The sequence below is a fragment of the Myxine glutinosa genome, chromosome 1, assembly GCF_964187855.1.
Source record: "Myxine glutinosa chromosome 1, kmMyxGlut1.1, whole genome shotgun sequence".
Taxonomy (NCBI): domain Eukaryota; kingdom Metazoa; phylum Chordata; class Myxini; order Myxiniformes; family Myxinidae; genus Myxine; species Myxine glutinosa.
The window spans coordinates 184735479-184751097 of NC_136261.1; the positions used below are offsets into that span (position 1 = coordinate 184735479).

At 45.2% G+C, this 15619-nt stretch overlaps 2 protein-coding genes across 6 annotated transcripts in view; one reads left to right on the top strand and one right to left on the bottom strand.

The window, feature by feature from the left end:
- The window catches only part of LOC137431795 (synaptosomal-associated protein 25), a 68639-nt gene extending 62038 nt beyond the window's left edge, over positions 1-6601 (bottom strand). For both annotated transcript variants that reach the window (XM_068123516.2, XM_068123507.2), the window contains exon 1: positions 6475-6601. The gene's annotated coding sequence lies outside the window, so the exon portion shown is untranslated. The remainder of the gene's footprint in view (positions 1-6474) is intronic.
- A 359-nt stretch (positions 6602-6960) lies between these two features.
- The window catches only part of ZNF106 (zinc finger protein 106), an 89085-nt gene continuing 80426 nt past the window's right edge, over positions 6961-15619 (top strand). For 3 of the 4 annotated variants that reach the window (XR_013623936.1, XM_068123545.2, XM_068123526.2), the window contains exons 1-3: positions 6961-7316; positions 7473-7577; positions 8930-8991. Coding sequence is in view for 3 of the 4 variants with exons in the window: in XM_068123545.2 (XP_067979646.2) it covers positions 7530-7577; positions 8930-8991 (110 nt within the window). In the remaining variant the exon portion in view is untranslated. The remainder of the gene's footprint in view (positions 7317-7472; positions 7578-8929; positions 8992-15619) is intronic. The other variant, XM_068123535.2, reaches the window with a different exon arrangement.

Consider the following 15619-nt stretch of genomic DNA (forward strand, 5'->3'; position numbering starts at 1 on the left):
TACGGGCATGCCCTAGTCTATCTATAATTCCAGTAATCTCTGTGTGTTTGTTTGTACGTTTGTACGTTTGTACGTTTGTACGTTTGTCTGTGACCGCTGTTTCTCGACAACTACCGGTCCGATATACTTTAAACTTGCCAGGTATATTGCTGGGGACCCGAGGATGTGCCTTTTCAAGGTTTCATATTAATCGGAGAAGTAGTTACCGAGCTATGGCGATTTCTTTACCAAACACTGCAAGCCGTTCGCTTTGGACCAAACCATTGCATGTAAATAGAGGGGGGGGTTCTGTGGTCGTTGCGAATGGACCAAACCATTCATGTAAATAGAGGGGGGGGGGGGTTCTGTGGTCGTTACTGCCACGTGGTTTCAAAGTTTTTTTTTGTTGTTGTTGTTTGCACGCATGTTTTTTTGCACCCACGTACGGGCACGCCCTAGGATGTTTACACACACACACCCCTACACAAATTTTTTTTTTTTTTTTTTTTTGGCAAGGAACGGGCACCCACGTACGGGCACGTCCTAGCTTATATATAGTACGGGCATGCCCTAGTAACTAGAATGGCACTCGGTAGAGAGCATACCTCCACCAGGTTGAACAGTTTATGTTTTGTATCCCACTGATAGGTCATATATATTTTATTGGCCCCATCACTCAATGGTGAAGAATCACTTTTTAAAATTACAAAATTCTCGTATCAGGATCCTCACCAAAATCGAATAGATTTGTCCTTGTCAGACACCCAACCTGTCCACTAAGTTTCATTCGAATGCATCCATAACTTTGAGATACCATGCAAAATATAGGTTTTAGCCCCATCATTCAATGGTGAAGAATGACTCGAAGAATTCTCAGATTCAGATCCACAACTCAACTAGTCTCGGAGTTGTGGACGAATCAGTCCACAACTTTGAGATGTCTTGTTCGCAGACAAACAACCAACCAACCAAACAGACAGGGGTGAAAACATAACCTCCATCCACCTTTGGCGGCGGAGCTAACAAAAATGACAGCAAAGATGGTCTGAAATACTCAGGTCAGAGACTGAAATTAAAGTTGTATTTATTAACGAGTAGACTCGAGAGGCTAATAGTATAATCATTCATACAGACAAATCATTCATGCTCTCTTGCTGGTTAGGGAAGGAATTTGGAATTTGCTCATGGTGCTGGCGATGGTCCGCCTAATCTTCACGAAGGACACCATGGGGTCTTCAACGTCCACCAACGAATGCTGACAGATGAGACGCTCATTTTACATCCATTTGAGGTACATTGATGAATCGCCGTTTGTGAAACACCGGGATGACATTATAGCCCACCGGACAACCATTGGGGCATCTGTGGAACGTGGTGGTGCGAGAATGATCTTCCACAGATGTTCCGTTGTGATTTGCTAGCTGGGTCGGGATTGAAACCTAGGCTAATCAGATTAGAGGTGAATGCGCGTATCACGAGGCCGTCCTGTCAGCCCTTGGCATTAAGTGAAACAAGTTGCAGCGTGATGAAAAATAGCGCAACCATTCACTTGGGACACAATACATCAGCCTTCATTGTTAAAAAAAATTCAGACATATTTGAAATTAATCCCCATATTCATGGATCCAAATCTCTCCAAAACGACTCACAAAATATACGAAGGGAGGCTGGAATTTGTTGCAAAGCAGATGACAAGTATGTCTGACGAGCCACTAGAAACATTAGGCAATTCCTAAAAACGTCGGGTTAAAAAGGGTCTGCAAGCAACTTGTAGACAATTAGCTGCTTTAACAGTCCGAGAGGGTTTGATTAAACTTTGTCATAAAGTCAAGATTGATGAGGTAAGGTAATGACGGACACGAAGGTATGCTTATACCACCCAAATACCCACATCTACGGAAAAGCAATTTGATCTGGGCTTCCGTCAAGGGAAAACATTCAAATTCTGTGTTTGGTTTTAGCAGGAATAAATATCCCAAAAGTATCCTTTAATCTCAATTATGGACACTTTTGCAAGACAAATGTCATACTCCTCACTTCCCCCACCAAACCCCTGCCACATACATCAATACAGGTACATAACTTCATTAGAGTATTTGAATGGTGCTTCTTGATTGTATCACGTCTATGAATCGGGGATTACTGCTGGTATATAAGGTAATGGGAGTAAAGGTCAGTGTTGGAAGAATTTTAAAGATTTTTAAAAGCAACGTAATCTTAAATATGTATATATAGTTAACATACATATACACATATTCATGTAGGTATGTATATGGATGTGTGGGCACATGTGTCTAATGGTCAGGGCTCATGGAAGGAAATAGGAAAGAGTGAAGTTGATTGCATGCCATTGTAAATCTCTACACTTCCCACCGAAAGTAAAGTTGAAAGACTGCAAAAAGGAATGACCCAATGGAGTGACCAGGAATGATCCAATATCAAATTTAGAGTTAAAAATGATGAACCGAGGGTCAAATCCAAAAAGATCGTTACATATTTCATGTGCCCCCAATGTCGATTGCATATACACAGTTTCATTAAAATATATATTTCAAAATGTGCCCGTAATTGCATTTTTCGGTATTTGACCTTTTGACCCCGCCCTATGAGGCGGAGCCAAAATGACACTGCTCTTGCACCTTCTTGCCATGTGGGGATCACAACTGCCAAGTTTAGCGAATTTCTTCCGAACCTTTTAAGAGATAGACAGACAAAGCCGTTATTTTTTCAAAAAGCGCAGGAATAAAAATGAGCAATACAAAGTGATTGCGATTACTTCAAAGTTCAGCGTCGATCTGCAATGCTCCGAATGCATCGAGCAAATCCTTCAGCTCACTCTTCAATGCCACCATTCAGCTATCTTGCATGCTCAATGATGTTTTTTAATGATCAAGTACATAACACCAGCAGAGTATCAAATCCTTAATTAAGAATGAAGCACTGCTTTAATTGGCTTGCAATGCCTCGTTAAATAATTTTGATTGACAGCATTCGATAACAGCTAAGACAAAGGTTTTGTGCCCCCCCCCATAACCCCACCCACCACCACCCTCAAGACCTCAAAATTCCTTTGTTCAAATACATTATACAGGAAGATAGCAAATCAAACCATGGTGTTTAAAGTGGCCAGAACAATAGATCAATATCTAGCCACGTTATTGCTACTGAATCGCTATCATTTTCCAATATATCTGCTTTTAGCCCGTTTGTGAGCCCATAATGAGTAGCTCATGATAAATTTATGGTACTCGGTTGGGGCAGTGCGGCACAAAATGCTTAGCATCAGTGAGCAGAGAGACTATTCCCCTTTGTCAAAACCACAAGCACGACTTGAAAGATGGATTAAATAGAGTACTTCAAAAGATGTTACAAAAACATCCTGCAGATGGGCGAGAGGTGCTTTAAAAGATGTTACCAAAACATCCTGCAGATGGGCGAGAGGTGCTTTAAAAGATGTTACCAAAACATCCTGCAGATGGGCGAGAGGTGCTTTAAAAGATCTAAAGAGATGGGGGGAAAAAAAAAAGCCACTGACCTGTCTGTGACGTGTTTAAAAAATCTAAATCGTGATTCATAATAGTCACGTCTAAATATAAAGATTTTTATTTGACAAATCAAGAAGCCTTGTGTCTCGAATGAAGTGTGCATGGGTTATCCAAAATCTCAAAAGCCTTCTTATGCGCTTTCGCACCAGCATTACACCAGTCTCTGCTGGATTATGTGGAATCTAAAGCTCTCGACATTACTGGTATCTCCCCGCAGAGGCATAAACACACGAGTTCATCGGTGGCCGCTCTTTGTTTTTAAATGCCTCTCCTCTGTTCCAGCTTCCTGTGCCCTCTCAACAATCCAACCCTCCCCAGCTCCTCCATGACGCACGGGTTATTCCAGTAACCAGATCCTGATTCGACTCCCCAAATCCAGGCTTATTGCACAAATCTTTTGTTCCTCTTTTCTTTCATTTGTGAAACCACCTTCCGGATGCTATTCAATCACACTCTTCCCTCCAGGGGTTCAAGCAGGCTGTACATGGGTTATCTGCTTTTATATATAGGGGGCCACGTTGGCCATCATGTCGTCCCACATCCCAACACGCAACATTTTCTCGCCCCATGAACGCCGCCTAACCCAACACTCTGTTTTGTAGGTAGGGATGCTGGAGTGGTAGCAGGACAAGGGGAAAAGGGGAGAAATTTAGGACAAAAACAAAAAAGAAAAAGAAAAAAGCAGAACACCAGATCATTCCATTTATTAATTTAGGGTAGAAAAGGAAATCTGGAGATAAACAGCAAGTTTAAAATTGAAGAAGAAATCGAGGCCTCAGATGGAACCAAAACGCGGCTTAGGAATTACACGTAGATGATGACACTCGTGATCAAAACGGAAATGCACTCGTCGGCAGTTGCACACAAAAAGGTTCCAAAAAGTGAACGCACCCACAAGAGTCAATATTATTGGGATACCGAGAATTAATCAATCATAACAATTAGTGGTTTTGTGTGGTAGTGTACTGCACAGCACTATCGCTATCCTAGCGCATTGTACGTAGCTCTGCAATTGCAGCTGTAGGATTGTCAGGTAGCATCATTCGCTACCGAGACACATGCGGTGTCTTGTCGCAGTGAAAATTGACTAAATACAGGACAAATTGAAATAGGCGAATCATTTTGAGGAAATTTCAGGTTCTGCCTCCTAAAGTTTCAAAAAGATTTGCGAGGACAAAATTATTGGCAGTCAAAGGATATGATGCATTATAGAAACCTCTTACACTCTGTTAGTTCAGCAACGCCATCAGACTTTTTCAGGCACCTGCATGATAAGGAACCTTCTGTCCCAGGCACCTGCATGATAAGGAACCTTCTGTCCCTTTCCCACTCATCCTGGCAAATGGCAGGGTGGGCGGGGGATATGGGGGGGGGGGGGGGGAGGGGGGAGAGATCACCTCAAAACCAACCCCTCTACCCTTGCTTCAGCATATGAGGTTGTAAGTAATTGTGCTTCCTCCCATCCTTCAGTGTTACTCCATTCTCTTGCTTGTTGTGGCCAACAGTGAGTACACTATTCTACTTGCGTCTCCTCAGTCTTCCACGAGACTCGATTTTGTGGACTAAAAAAAATATTTCTCAACAACCAAAACAATCTGTACCTTGCCAAGTACAAACATCCCGAATCAATCAAGTATTGAAAGCTACACCTACAATGCACAACATGGTCACATACAATCGAGTCAAACACTGGTAAAGGAGTGACAGCCATGTACTGGGAAATGGAACCACCAGCACTGGGATATGGAACCACCAGAACTGGGACATGGAACCACCAGCACTGGGACGTGGAACCACCAGAACTGGGACGTGGAACCACCAGCACTGGGACGTGGAACCACCAGCACTGGGACATGGAACGACCAGCACTGGGACGTGGAACGACCAGCACTGGGACGTGGAACGACCAGCACTGGGACGTGGAACCACCAGCACTGGGACGTGGAACCACCAGAACTGGGACGTGGAACCACCAGAACTGGGACGTGGAACCACCAGAACTGGGACGTGGAACCACCAGAACTGGGACGTGGAACCACCAGCACTGGGACGTGCAACCACCAGAACTGGGACATGGAACCACCAGCACTGGGACATGGAACCACCACCACTGGGACATGGAACCACCAGAACTGGGACGTGGAACCACCAGAACTGGGACGTGGAACCACCAGAACTGGGACGTGGACCACCAGAACTGGGACGTGGACCACCAGAACTGGGACGTGGAACCACCAGAACTGGGACGTGGAACCACCAGCACTGGGACGTGGAACCACCAGCACTGGGACGTGGAACCACCAGCACTGGGACGTGTAACCACCAGAACTGGGACGTGGAACCACCAGCACTGGGACGTGGAACCACCAGCACTGGGACGTGGAACCACCAGCACTGGGACGTGGAACCACCAGCACTGGTAAGTGGAACCACCAGCACTGGGAAATGGAACCACCAGCACGAGTACCAGATTCATTCATAAATCTTCTACCAGTTCATTCATGCGTAATTACAATCTCTAATTATACTGTTAATCACATCCAAAGAATGTTGGCCACGTTTCTAAGTTCGAAGATTAAAAAGGTGCGGAACACAACAGCGTCGTGGACTTCCCTCCAGAAATTACATTCTTTAAATGGTCCTCCGCTTTTAAGTTGCTTTCTCGCGATGTTCTTCATGAACAATTAAGGACACAAACTCTGTTAAATAAATTAGACTACCGATAGATCAACATACAGTTAAACAGACATCTCAAATTCATTCAGTAGTCGCACAGCACACCCACAGTAGTGATGTGTGCACACTAAAAGAGCCTTGAGGGTATGAAGCGATTGTCAACACAGCTGCGAGTCCGGAAATCCCCATAACTCCAACTCGCCCGCACAAAACGACAAAACACCAGTGTGGAGTGGTGTGAACGAGGGAAGAGTAAGAGGAACGAGTAAATTACCGGTGGATAAAACTCCGCGAAGACCGCGAAAAAGAAATCCAAGCAACGGAGATGCGAGCCAGCTATATAACGCGTCACCGCCTTTCTGACACCCCGAGTAAAAAACCGGAAATGTGCTAAGTTCTGGGCCCGCCCACTTTCACAACTAGGCGGAAGTGGCCTAACCGCAAAGCAAGCCCTTCCCCTTTCACACCAGTATTTCATTACGTTGTCCATACTTTAAATCTGTAATTATTTTCACGAATATGTAATTATTCTTTCATTTTTCATAAATATAGATTTATTATCTGAATATCTGTAATTTTTGCGGTAAGCGGGTTGTTGTCGTTGTTGTTGTTGTTGCTGCTGCTGCTGCTGCTGCTGCTGCTGCTGTTGTTGTTGTTGTTGTTGTTGTTTAAAAAAAAATTCTCATTACACGATAAACATTCTTGGTTGTATGAGGGAAGAGATTTAAAACACTATTAACAAATATATATATATATATTTATATTTACATTTACATATAACATGTATTGAAGAACGATGCATTTTGTGATTGGAACATTGGTTGTTTTTGTCACGGAAATGTCAGCAAATCGCAGCCATAATTTTATATTTTTCACCAGTGATTTTGTTGAAAGTTTTAAAATATGAAGTGAAAGGAAGTTCGTGTTTTTGTTTGTGTCATTTCGGCTGAGGCCTGAGGCTGTGTAGGCCGCTGGCCGAGGCAGGAGATTGTAAATGGCGGTCGGGGTGGTTGGATCGGGTGGGCTCAGCTGGCCATGAGTTCGTGACGATCAGAGAAGGGAAACATTAGGCGTGAGGGCCGGTCAGCTGTGAATAACTGGTGGATAAGTACACAGGTCTGTCGGGATGTCCGGTATAAATGTGAAGTTTTTAACCCTTTCGAACATTCTGCACGGAGTTGTAACTTGTAACTGTAAGTACTAAGTGTGGTTGTGTCGGAGTGCAAACAACGATGTAAACTGACAGTGGGTGTAATCGCTTTTGTTTTGAAGGTCGCATTTAACAGCACGTTTTGTGAAAATCTGAAGAAGCTGATCACAGAGACAAAGATGGCGATTAACTGCTATCTTTGCAATTTAGTCTTCCCAAACACACAGGTAAAGACAAACTTACGTTCGTTCGCAAGTTGTCGAACGTTTTCTCACTCCCTTGGTTGGTAAAATTATCGTTTCTGCTTCGCGTTTCCATATCCTGTCTCGTGTGTCCACCGCCTGCCCTTCTGTCCCACGCGTCCACCGCCTGCCCTTCTGCCCCACGCGTCCACCGCCTGCCCTTCTGTCCCACGCGTCCACCGCCTGCCCTTCTGTCCCACGCGTCCACCGCCTGTCCTTCTGTCTCACGCGTCCACCGCCTGCCCTTCTGTCCCACGCGTCCACCGCCTGCCCTTCTGTCCCACGCGTCCACCGCCTGCCCTTCTGTCCCACGCGTCCACCGCCTGTCCTTCTGTCCCACGCGTCCACCGCCTGCCCTTCTGCCCCACGCGTCCACCGCCTGCCCTTCTGTCCCACGCGTCCACCGCCTGCCCTTCTGTCCCACGCGTCCACCGCCTGCCCTTCTGTCCCACGCGTCCACCGCCTGCCCTTCTGTCCCACGCGTCCACCGCCTGCCCTTCTGTCCCACGCGTCCACCGCCTGCCCTTCTGTCCCACGCGTCCACCGCCTGCCCTTCTGTCCCACGCGTCCACCGCCTGCCCTTCTGTCCCACGCGTCCACCGCCTGCCCTTCTGTCCCACGCGTCCACCGCCTGCCCTTCTGCCCCACGCGTCCACCGCCTGCCCTTCTGCCCCACTCGTCCACCGCCTGCCCTTCTGCCCCACTCGTCCACCGCCTGCCATTCTGTCCCAGGCATCCACCGCCTGCCCTTCTGCCCCACGCGTCCACCGCCTGCCCTTCTGCCCCACGCGTCCACCGCCTGCCCTTCTGCCCCACGCGTCCACCGCCTGCCCTTCTGCCCTACTCGTCCACCACCTGCCCTTCTGTCCCACTCGTCCACCACCTGCCCTTCTGTCCCACGCATCCACCGCCTGATTTTTGTCCCACGCATCCAACACCTACCCTTCTGTCCCGTGCCTCCAGCGCCTGACTTTGTCCCACACGTCCACCGCCTGCCCTTCTGTCCCGCACGGCCAGTTGTCCACCACCTACCCGCTCATCCAACACATCCAATGCCAGCCTTCTGTCCCACGCGTACACTACCTGCTCTTCCATACCATGCGCCCACCGCATACCCTTCTGTCCCGCGTGTTCAGAGCGTCCATCACACCTTTTCATCCCATGAGTCCATCACCCCTTCGTCTCGTCCCGCATGCCCATCACCCCCTTCTTCTTGTCCCGCATGTCCACCAACTCTGGTTTTTATCCCGTGGTGTCCATCCCTAATCTTTACCATTAACAAACTAAAACTCCCCTTATTGTGCTCAACCACCACTTCCCTCTATGTCCTTCCACAGGAGTTCAATGGGCACAAAGCAAGCATGTTGCACCATCGAGGAATTGAGAAAGCTATTGGACGGTAGGTTCCATTTAATATTTTGTCTCCTGCTCTTGTTGGGTTTCTCGTGTTTATTTTTCAGATTTTGCATATTCTAATTCACGTCATTTGGGGGCATACATATTAGTTAATCAGGCATGCCAATGAGAAGTGTGTATTAAAACAAGATCGATAGTCTAACAATGGCATAGCTGGGCTTGTTTGACCCTTCAGTTGAAAAGGATAATGTGATCTGGGTGGAGATACCAGTTAGCTTTTAGCAAATAATGTATGTATTAATTTTTTTGACTTCAGGCATGGAGAACTGGTTTGTGAATGTCTTGGGAAAAAAAAAAAACGGTGATTGGTAAATGATGAACCAATAAATTCCACATTCCTGTGCCACCTTCAGTTGAACGGCAGGCATTGACAGCAGGTTCGTGAAGGACTTGCACAAAAAAAAACTTTCCCAGTCTGAACGTTGCTATATCCAGTCAATGGTGAAACTGCAAATGGGGAATCCGCGAATGTCACGGATGGAAACCCTTACGTAATTTCCTTGTTCTGTTTTAAACTCAATATCTCTATATATTTTAATTCCAAACAACATAAATAAATCATTCCAATCACAAATTAATACAATATTATTAATATATCAAAATAAGATATTAAATCACGATTTTATTGAGATGTTTTGTTCACTTCACAATCATTTGCTCACTTCTGGATTCGGGAGCAAGGTCCGTGTCGTTCGCATTTCAAAATCATAATTGTGTTGAGGAATTTCTGAAACCTCCTACCTACCTTATGACACCCGCTGGGACCCCAAAACGTTCCACAACAACAACAACAACAACGCATTTTAAAAGGCCATTTTCCCTGCAAGAGCGGGGGTTAGCCTTGTGGTCCCCATGACAATGTTCTCCATTTTGCCCTATTTTCTGCATCTCCCCTTATTAACCCCCTGGCCCGCATTTCTTCTTCGACCATCTTTAGCCAAGTCTTTCTCGGTCTTCCCCGTCCTCTACTTCCTTCCACATTCATTTCCATCACTTCTCAACCAGTCACTTTCATCCTTCCGCAACACATGACCAAACCATCTCAAACTGTTTCTCTTCACAGCATCAATCACAGGCTTTATTCCCATCATCTTTCGCAATTCATCATTTGTCTTCCTCTCTCTCAACGATACTCCACACATCCACCGAACCATTCGCATTTCCACCCTTTCCAGCCTTCGTTGCTGCTCGACATTCATTACCCATGTCTCGCTCCCATAAATCATAACACTTCTCACACATGCAGCATACACCTTTCCCTTCAGCTTCAACGACACTCCCCTCATCATCAGCACGCCACTCAGTTCCCGAAACTTCTTCCATGCACATCTCACTATAGCAACCGTTGCCGAGTCTGATCCACCTTCTCCATTCAGCATGTCTCCTAGGTAACAAAATGTTTTCACACCTTCCAGCTTCACGCCGTCTCCAAGATCCAACAACATTTCCTCCATCTGCAGCTCCCTCTGTGCACACCTTACACTTGAATGTAGCTGCCACACTGGTTAATGACCCTCTCAAACCACTACATTTTTGATGAACCCACTCAGCGCACAGCGCACATTGTACATTGAATTGAGTTCACTCCGACACCCTTCCTGCACATAGCACATGGCCACTTCCCAGTTCTTTCCACCTCACCACATGCTTTACCACTTGCCATCACCTTTGTTTTTCCGATATTCACCTTCAGACCTTTCGTCTCCATACATTCCTTCCACTTGTTCATCTTCTCCTTCAGTCCATCCATACTTTCTGCAATCAACATCAGATCATCTGCATACAACAACACCCACGGTAAACCCTCCTTTACGTTCCGAGCCAGCACCTCCATCACAGCTACAAATAGTAGTGGACTTAGTACCGACCCCTGATGCACTCCCACCTTCACCTCAAACTCACCACTGTTCCCGTCCTTCGTCCTTACTGCTGTGCGCGCTCTTTTGTACATTGCCATCACTACTCTGATCAACCATTCCTCCACTCCTAAACTTCCTCAATGCCCATGTCACTACTTCACGTGAACCCTGTTCCACAGAAGGTTATTATATTTCCTTTTAGTAAAATATGCAACTGTAATAGTTACTAAATGCCGTCTCTCTGCCATGTGACCAGATTCTCAGCTCTGATTGATGTATGTTTGTGGGGGCATACATATGGACAGACAAACGCTGTTCTAGATGGCATTGCCCCAATGGGCTACGCCGTAAAAATTATACACTGTTCATGGCCAAAAATAAATTGAGATAAGATATTTAAAATAAGTGTAGATACAGCTTAAAATAATTGACCACCAAATTAACTGGTACAGTATTGGGGTTGAAACAAGTAAACAAAAAAACATGTTTTAGGGCTACACACTTTTGTTTTTAAGTTTTAAACCATTATTATTATTATTTTTAAATTAAATTTTGATAAATGAGAATGTACCAGAAAAGAGGACAGTGGGCCAAGTTTCAGCTCTAGGACGTATGGAACCTAGAAAACTAACGGCTCAAATATTTGAAACGTGTCAAACAAACAAAGTTCAGATGAAGTTAAATAAAAGTGTGTTAAAAAAAAGAAGAAGAGTTTACGTCGACTCTACATAATTATGCTCATATGAACAATAATAAACGCCAAATAAAAAAGTAACAAAAATATAAATTTCACAACCTGTCATGAACAATATCTCATCAAAAAGAGGAGTTTTATTTTGTGTTCCTTAAAAATCATCATATTCTAATATTTACTTCAACAGTAATTTGCAAATGAAATTTTGAAGTGGCGTTGGATTGGATTTGTGAAGATGTTGTTGTATAGCCTGGGATAGTTCTCTTGAATAAGCCTGCGGCATGGAGACAGTCGATTGATCTCCCAGGAGTGACCCAGAGATCCCCCACATCTAGGATGGTGTAGCCCCGCCTTCATGAAGTGTGGGGCACGACAGATTTAGACAGAGAGAGAGAGAGAAGAGGGAAAGGGCCAGTCCAAATGGACCGATCGGCACGATGACCGTAACCACACTGCCCTGATGAATCCGGGCAGCAGGGAAGAATCGGGAAGATTTTTCCCCCGACTTGCGTTGGGGGGTACAACCACCGTGAAGAGGCGTCATCGATAGTTGTGATTTGTGGAGTTGGTACGGTTGGTATCGTGGAGGGTGAGATATGTTCATGGCTTGGGTGATTGGGATGGGGATGTGAATGTGGCAATGGCATGATGGGCCTATTGGCATCTTCCTGTGTTGAGATTTCCTTGTCTCCTTGTAACAGTAGCAGTCGGGTTCTTTTGAACTAATATCAAACTGAAAGAGGATCCTCAGTTTGTCAGTCATGAGATGAACAATAGTTTACATGAAACATTATTGTGTCACTTCTCTCTTTTATTGGCATAGATATTGTACTAAATATATCAGATTGACAAAAACTGTAATTGAAATTCCATGTTGCCTCATCTGTATATTATAATATCCTCTATCTATAGGAAAGATTTGGGATTTTTCTTTTTTTGCCCGTCTTTTAGAAATGGAACATGAATGAAATCATTCTCGGGAAGAAACCATTTTGGCACACATGGCAGGCCACCATCAGCTGTTCCAACGCACAGTAACAGTGCCAGATTTAGTTTGCTGCCCTTGGGTTATGGTTTGAGACAACTGGCATGCCAACTGTGTCAGAATCTCTCACTGGGAGATACCAGTTGGCAATGACGCCACATATTTGTACTTGATGACAATGCAATCGTGTATAAAACTTGGAAGGCACAACTTGCACAAGAGATCTCGGTATTTCCTTCCACATTTAGTACCACTGCTATGCAAGGATTATGAACCTGGTCAAAATGTTTTCAACTTATTGGTAAACAAAAATTACTGAAATGTAATAACACTCACAAACTTTGCGACAGTACGTACATTCATTGGATAAATTATTGGAACAAGATATGAAGGTTGGGTAACACTAAGTATTAACACCCGAAACATCAGTTTGTCCTTGCTTCCCATGGCGGTCAGTGTGCCCCAATCATTGTCCTGGTAAATCCATCCATAGTTCTATTGGTCCGCCGATGCCTTCACAGAGACTAGTTACCTACGTCACTGGAGGTGGACAGAGGTTATGTTTTCATCCATGCTTGCTTGTTTGTTACTTGCAAAATCGAAGATTTCAAAAGTATATTGGTTGGTCTTGTGCATTATTCTGTCTGTCTGTCAATCGCCTATAGGTCACAACTTTAATCCGATCTTCACAAAACTTCACCAAATCGTAGAGTTGGTCATAAGGAAGAAGCCAATTCATTTTGAAGTCAAAGGTCAAATTTCTAAAATTGCCATTTTTCATCCGATTGACTTGAAAATCAAATAGCAATTGCACCGTGCCTCACTGAATTGGGAAACCAGCGATTTTTGAGGTCAAAAGGTCAAAGGTCAACTCAAAGTCAAACTTCCAAAATCATCAATTTTCATCTGAAAAAATCAATTTTCATCCAATTGACTTGACAATTAAACAGCAATTACATAGTGCATCACTGAATTGGGAAACAAACTGTTTTTGAGGTCAAAGGTCAACTAGAGGTCAAACTTTTAATATCAATTTTCATCGGAAAAATCATCAATTTTAATTTGATTGACCCAAGCTTTGTAAGATTGTCAATTTCTATTTTTGTAAGACGATTCGTCCTTGTCACACACCTGACCTGTCCACTACTTTTCATCCGAATCCGTCCATAAATTTTCAAGATATCATGCTATATGTCCATTTTATCAATATTGCTCAATGGTGAAGAAACCCTTCTCAAAAATTATGGGCAGATTCGATGAAACTTGGTGGACAGGTGTGGTGTGTGACAAAGACAAATGAATTAGATTTTGGTGAAGATCTGGATCCGTATAAAATAATTTTTATACCTCCACTGACGAAGTCGTCGGAGGCATTACGTTTTTTGGTTGTCCGTCCGGCTAGCCATCCGTCTGTCCGTCAGTGCGTTCGTGATAGGTTTTTGTTACCGCAATAACTTACGATCGGCTGAAGTAACCCAAGTCAAACTTGATACAATGATGAATCTTATTATAATAGAGCAAATGTATATGGTTCGCTATGTATGTATGTATGTATGTATGTATGTATGTTTATATGCGACGAAAACGTCTTCTTCTTCTTCAAATATAATTACCACCCTCTTAATTAACCCTCTTAATTGCGTTAAGACTGCTGAGACCCCTCAGACCTTTGATGACCCTTTAATTTCCCCAAGACCCTTCAGACCACCAAGACCCCTGAATACCCAAAATACCCTAAAGACCCCAAGGACCCTAAAGACCCAAAATACCCTTCAAGGCCCTGAGGCTCAAAAAGACCCAAAACACCCAGAAGACCCAAACCACCCAAAACACCCAAAACACCCCGAAGACCCAAAACACCCCGAAGACCCAAAACACCCCGAAGACCCAAAACACCCCGAAGACCCAAAACACCCCGAAGATCCAAAACACCCCGAAGACTCAAAACACCCAGAAGACCCAAAACACCCCGAAGACCCAAATCAACCCGAACACCCAAAACACCCCGAAGACCCAAAACACCCCGAAGACCCAAAACACCCAGAAGACCCAAAACACCCCGAATACCCAAAACACCCCGAATACCCAAAACACCCCGAATACCCAAAACACCCCGAAGACCCAAAACACCCCGAAGACCCAAAACACCCCGAAGACCCAAAACACCCCGAAGACCCAAAACACCCCGAAGACCCAAAACACCCCGAAGACCCAAAACACCCCGAAGACCCAAAACACCCCGGAGACCCAAAACACCCCGGAGACCCAAAACACCCCGGAGACCCAAAACACCCCGGAGACCCAAAACACCCCGGAGACCCAAAACACCCCGGAGACCCAAAACAACCCAGAGACCCAAAACACCCCGGAGACCCAAAACACCCCGGAGACCCAAAACACCCCGGAGACCCAAAACACCCCGGAGACCCAAAACACCCCGGAGACCCAAAACACCCCGGAGACCCAGAACACCCCGGAGACCCAAAACACCCCGGAGACCCAAAAACACCCCGGAGACCCAAAAACACCCCGGAGACCCAAAACACCCCGCAGACCCAAAACACCCCGGAGACCCAAAACACCCCGGAGACCCAAAACACCCCGGAGACCCAAAACACCCCGGAGACCCAAAAGACCCCGAAGACCAAAAATACCCGGAAGACCAAAAAGACCCTGAAGACCCAAAAGACCCAAAGACCCTTAAAGACCAAGAAGAACCAAAAGCCACTGAAGACCCCGAACACCCAAAAGACACCAAAGACCCTCAAGACCCAAAAGCCTCTGAAGACACCAAAGACCCAAAAGCCTATGAAGAGACCAAAGACCCTGAAGACCCAAAACACCTCAAAGACCCAAAATACCCTTAAAGGCCCAGAGGATCCAAAAGACCCTGAAGACCCAAATGGCCCTGAAGACCCAAAACACGTTGAAACCCAAAAGACACCGAAATGGTCAAAGATGCCTACCCCTCTGAAACGACGTGTGGTGAGGCGCGCGGAGCACGCCGAGTCACGCTAGTGATGTATAATGATGCAATGATGAACGGATTCGATTATGGGGCCAATAATCCAAA